This window comes from Cydia amplana, chromosome 12 (genome assembly GCF_948474715.1).
Source record: "Cydia amplana chromosome 12, ilCydAmpl1.1, whole genome shotgun sequence".
Lineage (NCBI taxonomy): Eukaryota > Metazoa > Arthropoda > Insecta > Lepidoptera > Tortricidae > Cydia > Cydia amplana.
In genome coordinates, this window is record NC_086080.1 from 7,453,964 (window position 1) to 7,478,638 (window position 24,675).

The 24,675-nt window shown below is 39.2% G+C and overlaps 2 protein-coding genes across 2 annotated transcripts; one reads left to right on the forward strand and one right to left on the reverse strand.

Annotated features, from left to right (window-relative positions):
• Window positions 1–5,921: 5,921 nt before the first annotated feature.
• Window positions 5,922–20,269, reverse strand: LOC134652720 (serine protease persephone-like). The gene is made up of 12 exons (XM_063507881.1): window positions 20,021–20,269; window positions 19,261–19,339; window positions 17,906–18,000; window positions 17,694–17,735; window positions 17,584–17,619; window positions 15,956–16,047; window positions 15,181–15,290; window positions 13,983–14,126; window positions 11,957–12,072; window positions 11,349–11,512; window positions 8,873–9,033; window positions 5,922–5,925 (listed from the first exon to the last, which is right to left on the reverse strand). Exons 1-12 carry the CDS (start codon window positions 20,082–20,084, stop codon window positions 5,922–5,924), a joined length of 1,107 nt encoding a protein of 368 aa, XP_063363951.1. The 5' UTR covers window positions 20,085–20,269.
• Window positions 20,270–21,395: 1,126 nt separating this feature from the next.
• On the forward strand, window positions 21,396–23,725 carry LOC134652885 (basic helix-loop-helix ARNT-like protein 2). The gene has a single exon (XM_063508076.1). The coding sequence runs from the start codon at window positions 21,633–21,635 to the stop codon at window positions 23,196–23,198; it is 1,566 nt and encodes a 521-aa protein (XP_063364146.1). The 5' UTR covers window positions 21,396–21,632; the 3' UTR covers window positions 23,199–23,725.
• Window positions 23,726–24,675: the final 950 nt, after the last annotated feature.

A 24,675-nucleotide genomic window follows, 5' to 3' on the forward strand; every position in this document is an offset into this window, starting at 1 on the left:
GGCCGCGGGGTTCATTTTATACTGGTCAATTAGCTCTGGCGAAGTATGTCCGTCCCTTTTCGTCAACTTGAAAATGCAATGTGCTATCCCTTTCACATTACGACTAGGGATGCGACGATGATGGTTTCGTCAGTTGCGCGAACTTCGTGCCTTCGTTCGTACCGTCTTGTACCATTTTAAGAAATATAAAACAAAACTGTGATTCTCTTTTACTTTTAATTGAATATAATTAATCTGTAGTTTTAATAAAATGGTAGTTTATCTTATTAAGTAGGTATACCTATTTTAGTTTTTTGCTAGTAGAATAATCATTATATAATAGAGTTCTAGTATTAAAATAAGAAATGGGTGAGTTTTTTTAGAATCGCGTAGGTGAGCAATTAGGTTTCATGTCACGAGATGGGTCTGATGATGAACTTCAAAAAAGTGCGAGGGAACTCGGTGTTGGTTTGTGATAGGCATATGTTGTGTGGATTTTTTAGAATCCTCTAGGGGAGCAGTTAGGTCTCATGTCACGAGATGGGCCTGATGATCAACTTCAAAGAAGTGCGAGGGAACTCGGTGTTGGTTTGTGATAGGCATATGTTGTGTGGGTTTTTTAGAATCCCCTAGGGGAGCAGTTAGGTCTCATGTCACGAGATGGGCCTGATGATGAACTTCAAAGAAGTGCGATGGAACTCGGTGTTGGTTTGTGATAGGCATATGTTGTGTGGGTTTTTTAGAATCCTTTAGGGGAGCAGTTAGGTCTCATGTCACGAGATGGGCCTGATGATGAACTTCAAAGAAGTGCGAGGGAACTCGGTGTTGGTTTGTGATAGGCATATGTTGTGAGGGTTTTTTAGAATCCTCTAGGGGAGCAGTTAGGTCTCATGTCATGAGATGGACCCGATGATGAACTTCAAAGAAGTGCGAGGGAACTCGTTGTTGGTTTGTGATAGGCATATGTTGTGTGGGTTTTTTAGAATCCTCTAGGGGAGCAGTTAGGTCTCATGTCATGAGATGGACCCGATGATGAACTTCAAAGAAGTGCGAGGGAACTCGTTGTTGGTTTGTGATAGACATGCCATCATCTTCCCCGCGTTGTCTCGACTTTTGCCACGGCTCATGGGTGCCTAGGGTCCGCTTGGCAACTAGTCCCGAGAATTGGCGTAGGCTCTAGTTTTTACCAAAGCTTCTGCTATCTGACCTTCCAACCCAGAGGGTAAACTAGACCTTATTGGGATTAGTCCGGTTTCCTCACGATGTTTTCCTTTACCGAAAAGCGACTAGTAAATATCAAATGTATTTTGTATTATCAAATTTTGTAAGTAGGTACATAAGTTCCGAAAAATTCATTGGTACGAGCCGGGTTTCGAACACACGACACTACTCAGAATAGCAAACCATTTCCATTTTTACTGAGAAGAAAACAATGTACCCAATTTTTTTGGCCCATTTCATTATGTTTTCAATAGAACCCTCTATCTATAATGACTAACAAAACGGAAATTAAATTGTATGAACTTTCGGTGACAATTTTTTCTCCTATTAGGATCGAAAGAGATCGCGATTTTAAGTGGAAATAATATAAAAATTCTAAAATTTAAAATGCAAGATAAACAACTTTAAATATAAATGCCGTAATATGTTAAGTAAAATTTTTAGGTGTACCTACATTTTTATATTGCTAAAATATTAAATTGGTCAATAATATTCTTAAATAAGTTTACAGTAAACTTAATTTATAAAAATTATACCACAATAAATTACTGTACCACTGCCTGTAATGAATGTGTCGCATCCCTACGCTGACGCGTGACATTGCGCCATATTTGAAACGACCAATCGCAACGCCGTGAGCACCCCTCCCGCACCTCACAGTTTGGTGACTTGCGCCGCGAACAAAATTACCAATATTAGGTTTCTATATGCGGTTTTCTGTGAGACAAGACAGACAGACAGACAGCGGGAAGCGGCTTTGTTTTATACTATGTAGTGATACAGACCCTGTAAGAGCACAGCAATACTAAACTACAATATTATAACAAACTAGTACTATGTAATTACTTTAAGTATCACAATTCCTATATGATACAGAAAATGACGGACGAGATGGCTACTATACCCTCCTAAGGCCCGAGGTCCTACCTATAGTACTTCTTCAGTTCGATGAAATTTAAACCATATTCAATTGGAACAGAGTTGCATTTCCTTTGTTTCGTTAAATTTTCAGACAAATAAAAATCAACTCTGTTCCCTGCACAATAGGTTCAAATTTCAGTAGCAAATTTTGGGTTTTGTATTTGTATGGCTGGTCCTTAGGATACAGGTAGTAGTAGGTAAAGCACTTCGCCATGGGCACACTTGACACTACGCCCACTGTGTTCGTTTCGAGTGGTCGACATATTGGCTTGCATAGCCACGAAAAACGATGTATCCCTACCTGACACTGTTTGTTTAATGGTCTATACCAATGGTCATTGATGATGATAATGTGAAACGTAATTTTTAGTTCCGAACGGTTATGATCTATATGTTTCATAAACGTTTTTATTTATAACGTCACATCGGCAAAGTTCCGAGGTGACCCATACCCTACACAAAACACTCACAATCTCACGGTACAGCCTTCCCTTTGTTTAATTATATTAAATTGTTTCGTGTCGTCTTACAACAATGAACAGTCATCCGTTGAAATACCTACGACAAGTTACAAATAAACAGTGCCTGAGCTGAGTCACTCGTACCTAGCCGCCGCCATGCAATCGTAGTTATGCTCTCATTTTAAAACTACATTCTGATATAAGATATAACATGACATGAACATTCACATGTAACATATATATATGTAAAGGACGTCCCAAAAAGGACTAAAGATTTGAAATTGATGAAAAACACATTTTTTTTTCGTTATAATATATTTGTATAGAAAATCTTGAAATACATAAAATAGGGTTATTTGTAGAATAATACGTTAGGAAAATGTCCTCCTAGGCTTTGCTGGCACATACGCACTCTTTTGTCAAAATTTTCTATGATCATTTTGCATAGATGCGGCTGAATTTCTCCAATGCAGCTTCGAATTTCCTCTTTTAAAGCATGAGTGGTCGTGGGCTTATTGGCATAGACTTTAGACTTTAAATAACCCCATAAAAAGAAGTCTAAAGGCGTTAAATCGCAAGATCTAGAGGGCCAATTCTGATCACCGAATCGAGAGATCGCACGACTAGGAAATGTTTCATGCAGTAATTGCATCGTTTCTCTGGCTGTGTGGCAAGTGGCCCCGTCTTGTCGAAACCACATTGCTTCCACATCGATATCCTCTAATTCGGCTAAAAAAACCTTGTTATCATGTCGCGATATTGAACTCCATTAACAGTAACTGCTTGACCGGCCTCATTTTGAAAAAAATATGGTCCAATAATGCCGCCAGCCCAAAATCCGCACCAAACACAAATAACCCTATTTTATGTATTTCAAGATTTTATATAAAAATATATTATAACGAAAAAAAAAAAATGTGTTTTTCATCAATTTCAAATCTTGCGTCCTTTTTGGGATAACCTTTACAATTGATAGTTAAATCAATTTGTAACATTTCCGCTTTAACTGTAAAACATTCTGTGTGTTGTTTTGGATCTCGTGCTAATCTTTAAGCCATAATGTGCAATTGTATGTTTCTCATGATACTTATTGTACGATATCTGTTTAGTTTAGATATCTGTACTAAGTACCTACCTAATAAAGTAAAATAAAATAAAAAATATGTTTTTGTTGCTAGAAATATTAACACAAAGAAGTTTTACATACCTACAAAAGTTCTATTCGCTCTATTTACTATTATCTTCGGCGGCTTTTTGGCGGCGGTTTCACGTTACTCTTATTTAAGTAAGTACCTTACCTACACTACAAGTGTTTACAAATGGACGTAGTTTAGGGTAAAAGATCCAATCCACAAAAATCTGTTAGTCAAATTTGAACTTTCTGACAAACGGAAAAGTCGTTCATTTAAATGACAAATTTTAGAGGATGGATCTTTTACGCTAAACTACGTCCAAATATACCTACACCTACGGTTTGTTCAATTAATACATAGTTTAACTTCCATGAATAGGATATAGGCACCTACTATTTTTTATAACTAAAGCATATTTAAGTTTGTACTTCAATCCATTGTTGTATCTTTTTCGTTAGATACACCTAGGTACTTTATTCATATACTTCGAGTGTTTTTACAACAGGACAAGTAGCGTCACTATCTATATACATCTATTAGTATGACGACGTGGGTACTTATACGTTCGGGTACTTACCTACTGTACCTACACTTCACAAGTGGGTCAAAGAGTTCTTGGGGCCATCAATTATAGAATTAATCGTGGTAAACAGCTTCATGGATGAAAAGTATTAAGTACCTAGGTATAATTTATTGTTATCACGATCACGATCCAAGTAACTTCAAGTAAGTTTACGTAATAAAAGTCATTAAAAGAACAATAATCTGTTTTCAAAAAGGTATATTTAGAAGAAAAGCTCACTTTGTGTGTTGCACGCTGCCTAATGGTAGGTAAGTACTCTGTGATACACCTAGGTATAGTAAGTGCAGAGATAACTGACCCCCCTACAAGCAAATTTCTATGCGGGGGGAGGGGGGTCAGTTATCTCTGCTTACTGTACACTGTACTGTAATTATCAAAAAATATTCTAAGTATTTATAAGCCACTATTAAGTAATGCGTCTTAATTTTGCTAATAAAGTTGTGTTGGGGTTTTGTTGTTTCAATTTTAATTTTTTTTTAGTGTAAAAACACTTCATATTATAGATATTAGTTAATTTTAATTTTAACTTTATGTGAAATACCCGGGTGCTATACCCACGCTATAGGTAGTTTCACGAGAGTTGAGGCCACGCACACAACAACACTGTCATGTAATGACAGCGAGGTTTTGAAATTACTGTTCTAATCTTCAGCAACACCGGCTTCCGAGGTTCTAATATCGTAGGTACCGATAGCAAGTTCAAAAATCAACAGTGAATTGCAAGATAGACCAAAAAGGTTAATTAAACTATTTTGTTAAGTATTGTATACAACTATTCATCGACTTCATACAAAACAGAAAATAAAATATCTTGATCTATTTTATTTAAATAAATGGGTTAAATGAATATAATATAAAGGTGAGATATGCGTACTCAATCTTAGCGAATCAGATGAGGATATGCCAAGTGACGATGGTTTATAAAAGGATTAGTTTTTTTATTTTTTACTGTTTTTGATACATATTAAAAATATAATTAAGCGTTTTTATTTACATTCACTCACTCATTTAATTCATTCACTTTTTTTGCAATCGTACGTACTTCATGTATCTAGCTGTGTGTGTAATCATTCACCTCAACTCTCGTGGAACTACCTATACCGACGGCGACGCCACTGCTCTTAATCTGTTATTATTATATTTTAGTGAGCGTCACATAACGAAAGAATACATAATACAATTAAATACGCAGTCTATAAACTTACCTGATCCTTCCTGAGGATCCTCGTCCATGGTGAGTCTTCACCGCGAAGTCTTATTCAGCCTTTTAGGGCAATCCGGTACCTTCCCGGTCAAAGTATCTGTAATAATTTAGTTTGTATCAAAAATCTTATTGCTTACTGCACAGTCGCTATTTGCTCCCGGCTAATTGTGTAACGGATCCTGATATAAATTAATTGAAATTATCTCAAAGATTTACCTATTTAGGCAGTCTACTTCAGGCTTACAGCGCAATTAAAGTTGTAGGACCGCAAGACGCGCACAAGTGTAAGAGAACCGGCGTGACTCTTGAGGCAATTAGCGATCGCGATTACAATAAACAAAGCCAGTTTAGTTGCTGTATTTAGCTTTTTTCTTACATAAACCAAGTTTTTATAATACATAGTAAACATTTATGAAAACTTACCTGAAAAGGAACAATTATAACAATTTTTATTCAAGTCACAGGAAAGTCGGCACACTGCACTGCACGCTCTTCCTATATTCCTATACGAACCTGTTGACCCTGTTGTTGTTTATTTTTTTATTAAAATAGGTCACGTCACCATGTGATTGGTTCAAAGTTCTCCAAAGAGCTTTACGGGATTCTGATTGGCTTATAGACTCTATGCCCGGTATTCCCCCGGACCCCGAACGTTGTGGACTCAAATGTTGCCAGCAATAAAACGTTTCGACGTTTCGTTTCGTTTCGTCTTACTTCCAATTTGAACCATTTTCAGAATATATACTCTTCCGGTACATCCATTTTGTCAATAGAAATAGGCGGCTATAAATGTAGGCCTCGAAGGGTGGATCAACCAGAGAACATTTTAATTTCGCGCCTTTTTCTACTGACAAGAGTGACAAGTTGGGTGTATTAATTTAAGTGGGTGTCCAGACGGAACAATGTATCGGAAAATCTGATATAATTGATTATGTGCTGTGGATGCAAAAATAAAATTCAAAGACTCGTCGACATTGGCTCGTCGATTCCATGAAATAGTTTGGACGCTAGGTGAGATTGACAATCAAATTGCCAATATAATTTCTGACCAAATTAGCATTTTTATAGCCCAGTCCAGACGGGAACAATAAAATTCTTCGCCAATGTGATTAAATTTTCTGATCAAATCAGGTGGTGTGGACGATAACGCCAATTTGGCTCGACGATTATGACCGGTAAAATGGAGGAGTAACAGAATACCAATTTGTGACGCTGGTAGGCCCGGATCTAGGGTAGAGCGAGTGGAGCGGCCGCTCTAGGCGCCGGATGGCAAGGGGAGCGCCAAAATGGCAAATGAGAAAAAAAAAAGAGTTTTAAACGTTTTAAAAGACGCGAGTGTGGCGGGGGCTCAAAATACGCTTGAAAACTTCAACTACAACCTGATGATCAAGGGCTCGGGCCGGCACTGGACGCTGGTATCCGCGTTTGGGGGCATTTTTAAAATTTATTGGTGATTAAATTGGAGATAGACGCAAATTTCTTTTCTGATCAAATCCCGTCGTTGGATTTCGTTTGATCATCCCGTCTTGACGGTCTTCTCTCTTCTCTATCCGCTGTCATATAGCTAGAGCCCCCTCCACACTCGCGTTCGCGGTTTCGCCCGCGATTCACGCCTTCACGCGCATAGTCTGGAGGGGGCTTAGCATCGTCAAATATCAGACATTTAGTTAAAAATAATAAAACCCAGTAAAATATGAAATATTTTTAATTACATCCAACCTCTACACGTTCAGACTATGCCCCAATTTAGCAACGAAAGTTTCCTTTTTTAGGATATTAATAATTATAACTAAGGTCTTATTGTATACAATGCAGATTATGGCAACGTTAATAAAACATTAAAGGGGTACTAAAATAAGTAGGTATTTAAATCACAAAAGTCTTTAGGTAGTTAGGGAGTAGATAAAGGCATTGCCATTTCGGTCAGATCTTAATAAGTAGGTACCAACTATATTTGAGTATCATTTTGATATGCATGATCAGATCTTATTAAGTTACAATTAAAACTTATAATAATAACACAAGGTTACAGTTACAGGGGCCCATCTAGTGCGCGGCAAGGCACCACCTGCCTCGATAACTTGGGCAAGCATTGTTATGGCAGGTGTCCGTTCGTCTTTGCAATAACTCAGTCTCATAGACCGGTATACTGTTCACTTTTTCTACAATAGTCCAATGCCTGCTGAGACCGGTTCATGGGTGTCTATTGTTGCGCCTGTGAACGGGTTCCAGCAGGCGTTATCCAAAGACCGGGATTATAGTCCCGTGAAATCTAAGGAGATACACAAGGTTATATTGAAAAAAAGTCGTGAAATTAAATTGTTGTCTTACACATAAACAACGTAAATTATAACAACGGTAAACCTTGTCTATTATCTCACTTAAAAACCTTTAATGGGTTTGAGGGCGTCAAATTTTTTATTACATCGAGTTTTACCTCATTCATAAATAGTAAAGTTCAAAATGTGGCGGGTAACATAATATGGTCCCATTGTCCGTTACTTTTTGGTGTATGAGCGAGACAGCTTCACTTAAGTATATAGAGATTTCCCGCTTGCACACCAGCGGCGGCGGATACGCATCCAATATGAAGGAAGCGGTCTTTTACATGTAGTCAATAAAAGTAGATAAAGAATACAGTAATATTGCACGTTTTAGTGGAGTTCTATTTATTCCAAGTTTCATTAGGTTCTTAGATTAGGATTTTTATTAACTATATTAAAGTAATATAAAAGTAAAATACAATAACACAGACAATATACATATAAAACAATAGCCAGGGTCCAAGCTGCCAGTGGTTGGGGTGTAAGAGAGGAACCTTCGTACTACCCCGCTGTATCCATGACTGTCTTTATTAAGCATTTGACCCTTAGCCTATGCTTCGCTATTATAGGGATAGCCCGCCCCGGCTGTCGACATCGGGAAGCGATATTATTATTTATACAGTGTGTAAGTCTAATACGGGCAATAAATTAAACCAAATATAGAATTTACCCGTCTTATCATTAATTAAGATGTTTTTTTGAGTTACACTTAATTATGACCCCGTGATTAATTTTTTCCACATGTACCGAGCAGCGATGTACTGTAAACATTAAGAAACAGAAGATGATAATGACATTACGAGATACGAGCTTTTTATAGTAACTGCCAACAAGCGTTGACAAATACTTAAAAAGCTCGTATCCCGCAACGTGTGTGGTGTATTACATTGCGGGCCGAATAATTTTGTATGGTTAAAATTTTCAATGCATTTCTAAGTAAAATCTATCTCAATATACATTTTAGGTCCTACGCTAACCACCGTTTAAATATTCGCCCGTATTGGATTTGCACACTGTATATAAATCCGTGGTATCGGGCGAGTTACCTCGGCCACGCGACGCTCTCGAGCCAGTCGAGGTAGTGGCTGAGGCGCGTGTAGACGCCTGGCACGGCCGAGCCGCAGCCGCGCCCGAAGGACGTGACGCCCACCAGCCGGGTCTGCCCGTCCGGCTCCGACAGGCTCTGCAGCGGCCCGCCCGAGTCTCCCTGGAAAACAAACAGTGATCAACCCACAGACAATCCAACAATAGGGTAGTTGACTGCTTAGTCAAATCAGTATCTTTTTTCGAACTGTCAAAACGATTAACCACTATGGAATCTCTATGAAATACAAGATAATGACGTCACGGTCAAGTTACCTACTCTTTATAGTTCTTTCAGATTTATTAAATAGAAATTGTGTCTAAAAATAACTGCGGTCTATGTTTTTCTAATATTTTTTTAGTGCTTTATTTCGTCCATGGTGTGAAATCATTTATTTTAAATACAGGAAACATCCCTATTTCTAAAGCGTATTATACCACACAAGACTACATGAATGATAAAACAAATTGTTATTCGAAATGATTATTTTTTTAGGTATATTTGATTAATGATGAGAAAATTGATATTCCGATGTACATACTTCTTTTGTGTTTTTTATTATTTATTTATTTGACATTTAGATTTTATTCTAGAAACATTCTAGACTAGTATTTTTTTTACAATTTTTTTTTTCATGTTTGACGATCCTTTTGTGAAATTCTTAATTTAATTTAATTTGTGTTTAATTTGATTTGTATAATAATCCAATATTCTTATGGAATAATAACATCAATAAATTGCTCTGATAATTAGCTTAAGATAATTTATAAGTATGTTACGATTCATAAGTGCTTGTTGCTAGGCCTACATGAATAAAGTATATTTTGACTATTTGACTATTGACAACCTCTAGACATAGCATAGTCGCGCTACCCCCTCTGCCACACATACGGTAGCGTTACTCCATCTTCGAGTCAATCCCGTGCCGTGATTGGTCCGTGTCTTTGAACGGACCAATCACGGCACGGGATTCGCTCACCTCGTCCCCCCGCACCCCCGTATTTTTGGCAGCATCGGTTTCATGAAAGAATTGGCCTAAGCTCAGTCTAGAGGTTGGATTGTCAGTGGATTAACCCTTTTACCGCAAAGACGTCATCTGACGCGCGCGGCTACATCTCCATTTCAACTTTCGTGTATTTTAACCTCGTAAGTTCCCGTGTACTTGTACAAGTACAAATTAAATTCGAGTTTTGATTTCATATAGAAATAAAACAAAGTACCAAATTCAAAAGAGCCAATATTGCCCTGGGTGTTACGAGGCTACGACGCGCCGCACACGAAAGGCGTGGCTTTCAAAAGGTTAGGAACAATATTAACTCACATTTATAGACGGGTCTAACGCGAAATCTATTCAATTACCGTTATGACCATGACCAGTGAAACCTGTGTCGAAACGTCGGTAAATAAAGGTAATTGAATAAATTTCGCGTTAAACCCGTCTATAAATGTGAGTTAATATGTGTTCAAAACGCGAAGGTTTTAAATATTATGTTAGGAACAATATCAGGGAAAACTTTCAGACTGCGGACTGTACGCGCTCGCGGCGGCGCGGGTGTCGACCAAAATAGATTCATTCAAGCGTATGCATGTTGATCAAGTCGCTCGGTGCCTGGCGGCGAGGGCGGGGGCTCGCGCTACTCGGGATTGACCTGATGTCCGAGATGCCATTAGGCAACTTGCGCCATTTGGTGGAGGTGTAGGACTCGCTACATATCGCTTGTCTTCTGTCACATTGTATAAACATACTTGACAGGTGTCCCGCAGGCCGTCGGGGTCGCCAGCGCAGACCTGCGTGTCCGAGATGCCATTAGGCAACTTGCGCCATTTGGTGGAGGTGTAGGACTCGCTACATATCGCTTGTCTTCTGTCACATTGTATAAACATACTTGACAGGTGTCCCGCAGGCCGTCGGGGTCGCCAGCGCAGACCTGCGTGTCCGAGATGCCATTAGGCAACTTGCGCCATTTAGTGGAGGTGTAGGACTCGCTATATATCGCTTGTCTACTGTCACATTGTATAAACATACCTAACAGGTGTCTCGCAGGCCGTCGGGGTCGCCAGCGCAGACCTGCGTGTCCGAGATGCCATTAGGCAACTTGCGCCATTTGGTGGAAGTGTAGGACTCGCTACATATCGCTTGTCTTCTGTCACATTGTATTATTTTCCTGACAGGTGTCCCGCAGGCCTTCGGGGTCGCCAGCGCAGACCTGCATGTCCGAGATGCCATTAGGCAACTTGCGACATTTGGTGGAAGTGTAGGACTCGTTACATATCACTTGTCTTCTGTCACATTGTATTATTTACCTGACAGGTGTCCCGCAGGCCGTCGGGGTCGCCAGCGCAGACCTGCGTGTCCGAGATGCCATTAGGCAACTTGTACTTGGAGGTGTAGGACTCGCTATATATCGCTTGTCTACTGTCACATTGTATAAACATACCTGACAGGTGTCCCGCAGGCCGTCGGGGTCGCCAGCGCAGACCTGCGTGTCCGAGATGCCGTTAGGCAACTTGCGCCATTTGGTGGAAGTGTAGGACTCGCTGCATTTAGATCGCGCGACTATGGTCACGTTCGCCTTCAGCAGCGTGTTACTGCGCGCGTCCTCTGCACAAATATAATTAAAAAAAATTGTGAAGTGGAGGTAACTCTTTAAAGCGCACAGTTAAATATTACATGGCTAAAATGACCACTCAATAACACCATCTTTTCGAATATTTTTCTTATTTTTTAAGGAGGCGATGAGGCTTGAATCGTGAATTTTTTTAAATCTTACGCAGCGCACTACGTTGGCGAACAACACGCGAACGCAAGGCGAAGCGATGCGGCGCGGGGTGAATCAATCCTTTGAAACCTTAGAAGTGACCTACGTGACGTGGGCGAACTCGTTGCGAACGCGAACGCCGTTGGCCCGCCGCGCCGCGTCGCTTCGCGTTCGCGAGTTGTTCGCTTACGTAAGACGCAGCGTTAACCGTTAAAAGAGAGAGAGTGAAGTGGAGAAAACTAGTGAGAGGTGAGAGGAGTTAGGATTAGGTAACATTTGTTACTAACTTGTAGTACTAGTGGTGCCCCAGCCCGTTATGGTGAGCGCGGTGGTGGGATCTGTGTCTTTTGTGTAGAGACACGCCGCGTTGAGCGTGGTGTCGAACTGCACCGCTTTCTGCAGCCTGGAATAATGTTTCATTTTCTATTGGATCTTGAGCGTTGCGAGGGTTAAACAAAATTTGCCCCCGAATGAAACATAAAAATTTTCACCGCACTAACCCAAAGAAAATATTAACTGTATGATATCAATCAAAATCAAATCCAAATGAATGTTATTATTATTATTATTTTATTAAAAATGGGCTTACTCATGGCCACAAACTAGCCGAGGCGATGACGTGGTCTACGATGGAGCGAGTCTGCCCAGAAGGTGCCTGTTCACCCTTGATTTGAAGGTTATTAAATATTTATCATTCAAAATTATCATTTAAACGTCAATTCGACCAGCAAACATAAGAACCTACAAATTTGCATTTCATTACTTTGCCTGACATGTGAATAAAATGCAACTTTGATATGGGTTTTTGACCAATCAAGAGAGCCTTTACCAGTTGGTGTGGTGAAAATACTCTTTATTGTGCAACAGGCGGCCTTATCGCTAAGAAGCGATCTCTTCAAGACAACTTTTAGGTAGCAGGAAACTAAGAACTTGCAACATTGAATGCGTATTAGCTATTCTGTTTAGTATTTTTAGGGTTCCATACCCAAAGGGTAAAAACGGGACCCTATTACTAAGACTCCGCTGTCCGTCCGTCCGTCCGTCCGTCTGTCACCAGGCTGTATCTCACGAACCGTGATAGCTAGACAGTTGAAATTTTCACAGATGATGTATTTCTGTTGCCGCTATAACAACAAATACTAAAAACAGAATAAAATAAAGATTTAAGTAGGGCTCCCATACAACAAACGTGATTTTTGACCGAAGTTAAGCAACGTCGGGCGGGGTCAGTACTTGGATGGGTGACCGTTTTTTTGCTTGTTTTGCTCCATTTTTTGTTGATGATGCGGAACCCTCCGTGCGCGAGTCCGACTCGCACTTGGCCGGTTTTTTTTTTGTTTTTTCAAGAATGTTTGTTTTTTGCCGAGTATGCACATGTATCATGTAAAGCAATTTAATTATTATCATCTTCCTCGAGTTGTCCCGGCATTTTGCCACGACTCATGGGAGCCTGGGGTCCGCTTGGCAACTAATCCCAGGAATTGGCGTGGCCGCTAAGTTTTTATATAAAGCAATTTAATATTTAATTTTTAAATGATTTAGTGCATGAGGCATTTGAGGGCATTTATTTGTGTGATGAGCACAGATATTCGTTCCCGAGTCATGGATGTTTTCTATGTATATAAGTATGTATAGATGGTCAAGCAGATCTTATCAGTAGAAAAAGGCGGCAAATTTAAAAAATGTAGGCGCGAGAGGATATCGTCTCATAGAAAATTTGAATATCGCGTCTTTTTTTACTGACAAGATCTGCTTGACCAGCTATATTTATCTATCCTCCTGAAACCCAGAAGCATTTGTTTTGTTTTTGAATTTGGAACCCTATAGTTACTCAATGAAAGTTCAAAATATTTTTTGGAATATGTACAAAAATTTGTACGCAGGGACTTATGAGGCTATATAAGTATGTATATCGTCGCCTAGTACCCATAGTACAAGCTTTGCTTAGTTTGGGGCTAGGTTGATCTGTGTAAGATGTCCCCTGATATTCATTTATTATTCTTGAAAAAATAAAAAAATACTAAACAGAACAGCTAATACCCATACCTGAAAGTTGTCTTGAAGAGATCGCTCCTTAACAATAAAAGCGCCTGTTGCTACCAAGCTTTTAAGTGTATTTCATTGTCTGTGTATTTTTAAGTGTATGGTGCACAATAAAGAATATTTACTTACTAATAATATTTGTCCGCGGAAGAGATTAGACAGTCACGTACGCACAACACAAGCCTTCTTGAGCTTACCGTGGGACTTAGTCAATTTGTGTAAGAATGTCCCTATAATATTTATTTATTTATGAGGGTCTGAATCACTCACTTCAAAAGCGCCAGATCGTCATACTTGAGGCTGCGCGTGTAGTTGGGATGCTTGTATATCGTCTCGACGCGCACGTCGGTCTCCGAGTTAAACTGCGCGTCGCCCAGCTCCGTGACGCCCATGCGCACCACGGACGGCTCTACCCTGGAAACAGATCAATACATAACATTATTATATTAGACAAAAGAAGTACACTGCTATAGTTCGTTCTTTTAATAAAAAGAATGTCAAGATCGCTTACCTTATTTCTAATGCAAAAAAACGAACTATTCGCTATGTGCACGACTGGTGCTGCCCTCATTTTCTCGGACTTTCTACGTTAAATCTTATGGAGTAAAATTAGTTCAAGCAGCTGCCGCTAGTACTAATGTCGGACATTCCATAAGATTACCAGTGTTTGCGACGATCAGCGCCACTTCCCCCTCCACTGACTTCGCACGGTGCCAATAGACTTAGGGCTGATTTAGACGGCGCGCGAGATCGAATTTAGTTACATTGCGGACTGTTGGTTACGTCCAATTCAACCGACCGATCAAAACCCGCAATGTAATGAAAATGCGAGTTCTCGCATCGTCTAAATGAGCCCTTAGTCCGAGTGGAGAGAAAAATACCTAAAGTAGAATTCATAATTCCGCGGTCTGGATTGACAGACAAAATGATACCAGGAATAGCAAAAAAATTGTTACGGGTAGGTTACGGATATGTCGATAAAAGTATTATGTTGCAATCACTACCAATGTGATTCCTTTATTGAGTTTATTTTATTCTATAGGGGTTTTATTCTACAAACGATTTCGATTTATGAACATCACAGAAAAGTAGCCAAACGATTTTAAAGGGCTCACTGATTAACAGTCCGCCGGACGGTATCGGCCTGTCGGTTGTTCGGAACTGTCAACTTTTTTTGTTCTAACTGACAGGCCGATACCGTCCGGCGGACTGTTAATCAGTAATTTAGGTAATGTAAATATTTTCAGAAATAGGTATAATCCCTCTGAAAGTTAAACTTCCGATAGTAAGCTACGAACAATTGTATTAACACATTCATTCCCACCCAGCCAAACAAGACATCCAGGCCACAAAATTTCGTCATATAAAGCTGTAGTACCACGATCCCGACTATCGAGTCGTCCGGCCTGGGAACGAAAACATAAAATACCCGATAGTCGGGTTTTCGGCAGTGAATGTGTTAACCTACCTGTCTGGCGTGTCCACGCAGTGTGCGGCCGTCAGCACGAAGCGGTTAGAGATGAGCGAGCCGCCACAGTCGAATCGGTAGCCGAATTGAGCTTCGAATCCTAATGCCACCTGTTATAATACATATCGTTGCTTATCATGAATAGTGGCACAAAACAAAATGAAATGCCATTCGATTTTAAATCTTACCAGTAAAAGATAGAATATTAAATGCAATAGCATTTCGTTTTGAGATGTGCCAATGTTAATGATAAGCAACGATACGGAAATTGCCGCAATGTTGCAGTGTATAAATAGATTAGTTTCAATTTTGTCATAATGTATTTTCTTTCTTTCAATCAATTAGGCAAACAACAATCTGTATCTAAATCTAGTCAATATTTTACACTTAAGTAGGTACATAATTTAAGCTTACAAAGTCGTAAATGGCAGTTATATTCAACTCTATTGCCAGCTATTAAAGTTCAAATTTAAACAAATTATTTATGACATGCACTAGAGTGACTAGAGGCTTAAATTAACACTGAAGCCTTTGCTGTCGTTAAATTACGATAGATACTTAACAACACATGCTGAAGAGCATTTAAGCTGTTTTTTTTTAATAATTCCAATAGGTACAGCAGGAAAACTGTAAATATTTGAGCCATATTTGTTTTCCTTCGATGGTTCCAGCCAATTTATAGGATTTCAATGAATTCTAATAGGTATTTCACAACGAGACGCGGTTCGGGTTTTTCTAGCCCGCACCACATTAATGCATTGTAAATAATGGTTACCATATGCGGGAATTCCCCGAGTGAAGCCTGCTCGCCGCCGATAATGTGCAGGTCCAACGGCGGTTTACTGGAAGCGATGATCTTCTGGCATTCTGATAGAAAATTAGAAATAACACATGTCAATAACATAACAAAATTAAATGAACTTCCTATGCCCCTGTCAAGGTTTTCCCGAGGGTCTAAAGTTCGTTCTTCAAAAAAAGAGTGTACAGCTAGGTTATTAAAGTGTAGGCAACGCGCAGGTGTTAACCTCTGGAGTTGCAGGCGTCCATGCTTGTTTGCCACCGACGTGGTATTTAAAAAAATACTTCAAACATTACAAAAACCCAGTTACAGATTTTAAAGGTAGAGGTAACATAAGGCGGTCTTATCGCTGAAAAGCTATTTCTTCCAGACATCATCTATTTTTACCTTGAATTAAATTATTCGCCTTAGGTAGTTCTGGTTACAAAGCGCCATTATCATATTACTTAGGCAATAAGAGTTCAAGGAATAATATTTATCAAACAAGTAAATAACTATTATACTTACGGAAAGTTTATTGAATTGATAGATTAATGTTTAATGGGTTGGGCGTACCTTAATGTCACATCACGAACCTTGATAAGAAGCAATTAATTAAATTAGTAGGTACATGTCGAATAAAAAGTCAGTCAATAGGAGCCGGTTTAAGCAATGATAGCTACATTTAGCAAAAAATCTCAAACTTAAAACTGTATCAGGGCATAGAGAAAAAAATACATAGAGTGCTCTCTCCATAGGTACATCAGTTTTGGGATAAGTACCAAAAATACTATTATTTTCAGTCGACATCTAGCATCGAGTAGCGGAATTTTCAGTACTACTACTTGACAATAGATGTTGCACCGACCCAAAAGTCTGATGCTCAACAATTTTCAGCTATACTTGGTCAACCAGATCTTGACTGTAGAAAAAGGCGGCAAATTTGAAAAATGTGGGCGCGAAGGGATATCGTCCCATAGAAAATTTGAATTTCGCGCCTTTTTTTACTGACAAGATTTGGTTGACCAGCTATAATAATATAACCGGATTAGCCGCAACTCTATTTTAAACTCCTTCTGCTTTAATATTAGTTGTAAATTGTTGTTCAATACAATTTTCGTGAGTCGCGACTCACTAAACATCTAGTATCAAGTAGCGGTACTGATAATTCCGCTATTCGATGCTAGAGGTCGACTACGATAATAATAGTCTTTTTGGTACCAAAACTGATGTATGGAGTGATCACTGTATTCTTACGTTTATTTCTATATGATCAGGGTTACAGCAGCCACAATAAAATTCAGTTTAGAATCTAATCTTTGGAATTATCTACGCAGTGGCGTAGCGTGAACTAATCTAGTCGTGGGCAAAATCGTATCTGCGAGGCCCTTTTCTTTCACTGTGCCCGAAGGGGCCTCGCGCGAGGCCTCTCTTGGGGTGCGAGGCAGTGGGCGACGGCCCACTTCGCCCATGCCTAGCTACGCCACTGTATCTACGTAAATCAGTCAGAAAGCACTGACAAAAATTATTTATATCGGATCAGACAGAACCGTAGAAATTCCCCTCTCGGCTTGCGCCTAAATTTTACTTGGCGAGTCAAATGCTTAACTTAGCTTTTTTCTTACCTACATCCGCGATTCTTTTGGTTGGTCGCGTGTTACCTAGAAATTTAAATAAGAAGTTATACATTCATTTTGTTTATTATAACATAAATGGTAATTAAAATAATGTTTACCATTATTATCGTTAACTCTACGGGTTGATTCTGTCGTCTCACCTGTAACATCAATAAAAACATTCTGATATCAATCCATACTTCATATCATAAATTCGCTAGTAACTCTGTCTGGTTGTATATTACCACTTATGCTGTTTAACTTGTTTTGATCCGTGTGAACCCGGCTATTAACTAATTTTTAAATTATTGATTAAATAATAAAATCATACCAAATTTCACATTTGTGCTTGGACAGCACATAACTTCTGTAACTCCTTCAAAGCCACATCTTGCAAATGAGTGATAGTTCTTGTCTTTTATTTGTCTGAAAAGTAAATAACTAATATTAGTAATAACAAAATCATATATTCCACTATTCTGGTATATTAATGTCCTAAATAATTTACTACATTGATATTATATATCTTTGTTTGTATAACTCTTTTATCTACGGGCAAGGTTTGCTGAAACTGGTTTGACCAAATGTCAATGGGTTTGAGGTGTTTTTAGGGTTCCGTACCCAAAGGGTAAAAAACGGGACCCTACTATTACTAAGACTTCGCTGTCCGTCCATCCGTCTGTCACAAGGCTGTATCTCATGAACCGCGATAGCTAAACAGTTGAAATTTTCACAAATGATGTATCTCTGTTGCCGCTATATCAACAAATACTAAAAATAAAATAAAATAAATATTTAAGGGGGGCTCCCATACAACAAACACGATTTTTTTGCTCTATTTTTGTTGATGGTGCGGAATCCTCCGTGCGCGAGTCCGACTCGCACTTGGCCGGTATTTATATTTAATTTTCTATTGAACATATTTTTTATTATTGTGTTATCAATGTTATTATTCATTATTGTTGCCACTTTGGAACTGTTGATTAAATTGAATGTTGAACGAATGGGCACATAAAGCTAGCTAGAAAAAAACCGGCCAAGTGCGAGTCGGACTCGCGCCCGGAGGGTTCCGCACCATCAACAAAAAATAGAGCAAAATAAGCAAAAAAACGGTCACCCATCCAAGTACTGACCCTGCCCGACGTTGCTTAACTTCGGTCAAAAATCACGTTTGTTGTATGGGAGCCCTACTTAAATCTTTATTTTATTCTGTTTTTAGTATTTGTTGTTATAGCGGCAACAGAAATACATCATCTGTGAAAATTTCAACTGTCTAGCTATCACGGTTCGTGAGATACAGCCTGTTGACAGACGGACGGACGGACAGCGGAGTCTTAGTAATAGGGTTCCGTTTTTACCCTTTGGTTACGGAACCCTAAAAATCAAAGTTGTAACATGTTATTAGCTTGCGTATATCTTGCCTTAAACTTGTTGACATCATGTTTAAAAAAAATAAAGATCTTTTATAATATGTCTGTAAAGGTTCTAAACCAAATACTTTGTAATTCTTCTGTAACATAGAGAATAGTTATTCATGACCATGAATATCTTCTAGAATTATGATCAAGGCTTCACAGAACAGAACAGTTTCACCTTGCAAGCACCAAAAACATAACAAACATGTACTGATACGGGTGTTTATGACTACTTTGATAGCGTTATCTTTAATGTTTGTGTTGACCTGACCTTAAGGCCACTTTACAATCGGTGACGAGGGTGCACAATCCATCCTCCACATCTTCACTAGGAATACAACTGTCCCCGACTGAAATATAAAAAGTCTTATTTTATTTATTTGACGTTTAAGGCCTGTGCACACCGGCTTGCGTGTGCGTGACGTGCACGTGCGCGTGCGCTAAAATGTTGGAGCCGCACACGCACACGTCACGCAAGCGGTGTGCCGTCTCTCATAAGGATCTGTATACTACAACGCTGCACGCGCACGTGCACGTCACGCACACGCAGCCGGTGTGCACAGGCCTTTATTGTATGATACAAATTTGTACAATAGGGTATTTTCCAACTAGTCAAATCAGTTACTTTTTTAGAACTTTCAAAACGATTTGCTTATATGGAATTTATATGAAACATTACATTGTGACGTCATGGTCAACTCACCCACTTTTTATATTTCTATTCGATTTATTAAATAGAACTTGTGTTTAAAAATAACTCCTATCTGAGTTTTTCTAATAATTATCTGGTGCTTTATTTCATGCATGGTGTCAAATAAATAGTTTTAAATACAGTATAATACCCTATTCATGGAATTAATGCCTGGAGGCAAAATATGTCTATTATTGTCACACTTTCTTTTTTAATCTAGTTTAATTTATATTGTGACTTGCACAAATAATATAAAAATGATCAAATGAACACCATACAGCGAGCATGTTAACTGTTCATTGCAAAACTTAATTAAATAAATTAAACACTCATATCTTACCTTCTCCTGCCGTAATAATATGAACGAACAAAATGATGAACAGGAAACAACACTTCGAAAACATCTTGATTGAGATTTCAAAGTGATTCTAATGAGAATCCTGTTAATATGATCACACTAATTCGCAGTCAAAGATAAAGTATGCACATATCTGCAACAAAACACGGAATAAATGTAAATAATAATATATTTCGATTTTCCTCATTCCATGTGACCTATAACGATATCAAAATACTTTGTAAACCGGTTCTAGTAATGTAGACAACAGACAGGTCAAATGCAATGAAGAATAAAGCCGTATAACAATAGCCAAATCTTAATAGATTGCGACTATCTTTGTATACTTTTAGATTATAATATATACTGGACTATAATTAAATATTATAACGCGATTTTAAAAACGTTATACTCTCTTTGAATTAATAAACAGTAGCCTTTCCTTTACCTGTTGATAAATTTAAAGTTGAATGACATTTGTCATTTTTAAATTGACACTACTGGCAAAAGGAAATCCATAGAATATAACCATAGACTACAATTATTTTTCGCTAGGAAACGAAAATATTAGACAAATTATAATTGACCAACATTACAAAACAGCTGTCAACTGCGTTTTCAGTTTTTCTCATGTTTCTCTTAAGCTTTGGATTCCTCCGAAAGCGGTGCCGTCATATAGCGGCCGTCTCCATACTAAATAATACGGCTAAATATGGATGTCGTAGTATTTGTATGGAGACGGCCGCTATATGACGGCACCGCTATCGGAGGAAACCAAAGCTTTACAGCCGTAACACACTACCGCACCGTTCAAGATCACAGTGCGCCGCACCCATAAGTGAGAACGAGAAAGAGACATCTGTTTCTCGCTCTCACTTATGAGTTCGGCGCACCTAGAGTCTGGCTAATGAAAGTTGAGCCTGAGATAACGCGGGAATTTCAATAAAAACCGCACCTGGGAATAAAATTACTATGAAATTAAATGACAGCTTGAAACTGACAGCTTATTTGATAGGAAAAAAAGTTGCCATATAAAATTTTTTTATAAATCTCAGGCTCAACTTTCATTAGCCAGACTCTATGTCGCGGTGCAGTGCGGTAGTGTGTTACGGCTTTTATGTTGGCACATGGTTGGCACTGTTCCTCATGTTGGTGTACTGCACTTTATTTCAATTATTTTGCGCATTGGAAGACCCCGGAATGTTATCTGTCAGCTATGCCTATCGAAGCTTTATCTGTTCCGTGTCCTTGTGAAAATTAATGAGTAAAAGAGATAGGAAATAAGAATGAGTAGAACAGAAATAATAGTATTTTAATGAAATGAAATCTCAAGTGAGTTCAGTCCAGCCAGCCAGTCCGCGCCGCGGCTGCACTGCACTGTCTGTCATTCGTTCAATCAGGGCTCTTGTCTTATTACATATTATTCAATACCTAGCAAATACCACATTGTGTTGATAAAATGGTTTACTTAACGTGTTTCTGTGCCATTGGATTGAAAGTGATGTGAACAAGATACTATGTTGACAATCAATCAGTGATTATTGTCCGGGATAACACATTGCGTTCTAACATGAATATGGTATAAACAAGTGTGCATAGTGCAGTGTCTATTGCAATGAGTTCGTCTGACGGAGCGGGCACGCGACTCGGCATGCAGGCGGCTATATCAGGTCAGATAGGTATCGGGAGCCCGGAATTCGGGATGGCCGTGAGCGTGCCGCCGCCGCAGATGGCCTTCGACTTGCACGCCGTCAGCTGCGGCGACTCCTCCTCGGAGTCGCGCTCGCCGGACCTGCCGCCGGCCAAGGCGAGCGATCGCGAGTCGCGCATCATAGCGGAGAAGCAGCGCCGGAGCCAATACAACTCCCAAATCCAAGTGATGACGTCCTTGTTGACGGACATCGTGCACTCGCAGCGCAAGGTGGACAAGACGAGCGTGCTGCGCCTCGCCGCCAATAAGCTGCGTAACGAGCATGTGTTCGGGGACACCATTACCTGCGGCCATGTCGAAACTTGGTCTCCCGCCTTCCTAAAATTTTTTGATCTCCTCGGCGGCTTTATGATATCAGTCACGTGCCGCGGCCGTATTTTTAATGTCTCACCTAACATACAAGAGAAACTAGGCTATTGTCATGTTGACCTGTTGGGCCAAGATATTTACAATTATATACATCCTGAAGATACAGCCGTTCTACGTCAGCACATCTATCCTCCTGAACTTCAGAAGGGTTGTGACAAGTCATTCATAGAGCAACGCCATAATTTCACAATTCGGATAGTAAGGGCTGGCGCTAGGTCTGATCCGCCCAGGTATGAACGGTGCCGACTAGATGGTACACTCAGACGCGCGGACAGAGCCACTGCAGTGGGGGTCCAGGATGAGCAGATTATTAGAAGGCAAAGAGTCAGGCACAACCGCACATTCTCATCGAGTGGAAATGATTTTGTATTTATTGGCATGGTACACGTTCTGACAAACAACATGCCGCCTCGCATCATGTTGCCCACGGCCTACTCAGAATACTGGACCAGGCACCTGATAGATGGGCGCATAGTGCAATGTGATCAGAGCATATCCCTGGTGGCTGGGTACTTGACAGAGGAAGTTACGGGCACATCTGCCTTCTTTTTCATGCACAAAGATGATGTGCGATGGGTAATTTGTGTTCTGCGGCAGATGTATGATCAAAGTCGGGAATTTGGCGAGTCCTATTACAGACTGATGTCTCGCACTGGCCAGTTCATATACATGAGAACTAGAGGTTTTTTAGAAATAGATAGGGACACAAAGAAAGTGCAAAGCTTTGTATGCGTTAACAGTGTAATAGGGGATGACTATGGTTGTAGAATGATGGAGGAGATGAAACGGAAGTACTCTGTGATAGTGGATATGAGTCAGGAGCAAACTGAAAAGGTCACAGTTGGTGATGATGCACCGGTCGAGCACCCAAAAAAGCTAGAGCGTATTGTAATGCACCTAGTAGAACCTTCTGTAGTTGAAGGCTCAGAAGAGCTAAAGTTGGTGCCTCCTTCGAAGGAGAACATTATTTCTGCCATTAAGAATAGTGAAAAGATAGTTGAGGAGACAGGTGTGAGGTTTGACTCTCGAAAAAGAAAAATTAACTTATTCCAAAGTGACCAAAGTGATGCTTTAAAAAGGCACAGTGGACTTATGGAATAATTTGATCTGTTTATAGACATTCACAGATGTAAGTTAATAGGATAATCCTTGTGGGGATGATGACCAATATTAAAGATTGATGTTTTCTGGCAGCAATTTGATCCTCTAGTTTTTTATTTAAGTTTGGTCTCTGACATGACTGATCTCAGAGTAATCAAAAAATGTTATATAGTTAATTGTTTTCAAATTCGTATAAATTAATATTTTTTATAGATTTTTATTTGACTTGATATTTTTCTTTGACTGGCTGTAATTGAATTATTTTAGTAATTATGAAGGATTGAATGTTACTGGAATTAGATATTAATAATAAGCTTTCTATGTAATTTTATACATAAATGGGATAGTTAAGTTAAAAAGTAGATATTAAGAAAATCAATTCTATGTGGCGTTCAATAATGAGTTTTTGAAATGAACCTTATTTGTATAGTGCAAGGTTGTTATTGCAACTGAATTGAGTGAGATTTGAACTAGTGATGGTTTCACTCAAATTGTAGAAGCATGTACCTATCTACTGTTACTATTGGCATATATAAAGTCTATTTTTTTATTTGGTAGACTAAAATGACATTTCATAGTATGAAATGACATTTTATGTACTATGAACTGTCATTTCAGTCTACCGAATAAAAAAATAGACTTTAATTACCCTGTAATTTCTCTGAATTCCATAGTTATTTGAACTAGATGCTAATCCCTAAGCCAGGAAGTTAAGGTGATCTAAGTACCTATCAGGGCTGATTTTGATTTTGTTGTCAATATACATATATGTTTTTGGATATGGGTAAAGTTTGGCTGGTTTGAAGAGCTCCTCATTGTAGGTACGATAAATACGAAATCACACCTTGTTTAGAAAAACATGTAGGTATCAAGTAGGTAATTATTATCGCTTACGTTACGGAAATACAATTTTTTTTTTTCGTAACTTAGTGGAAGGTTTTTTAGGACGGTGAGATTGCGCGTATATTGTACAGAATAGGAAGCTATCTAGCCACCAACCTTTTATCGAAGTCTGACGATAACAAAAGTCAACAACAAAATAAAAACCAGCCCATCAAAGATATGCCCACATTTTTGCCTTATCATTATCACAATGCAATAAGTGTCAAAGTGTAAAAATATATTTGATATCAACTTGCCTACAGCACATCATTTTATGGCGAGACTTGACCAATACCATAGAGAAAAAATACATAGAGTGCTCACTCCATACATCAGTTCAAACTATTAATTTCAGTGTCTACATCTGGCCACAGGGCGGACACGCCATACATCGAAAATCATTGGCGTTTATATGTATGAACGGCGCGTCTGTACACGCGTCATTGTGTGAGTAAGTCGCTTAGGGCTGACTCTCGTGCGGCGCGCGGGGAAGGCTAAGCCGAAGCTTGCCAAGGCCGGCCGAAGTGACACGACAAGCCGCCCGCTGCGTTGTTGTTACCGAAATATGTTAACTAATGTTTAAGTTTAATTACGC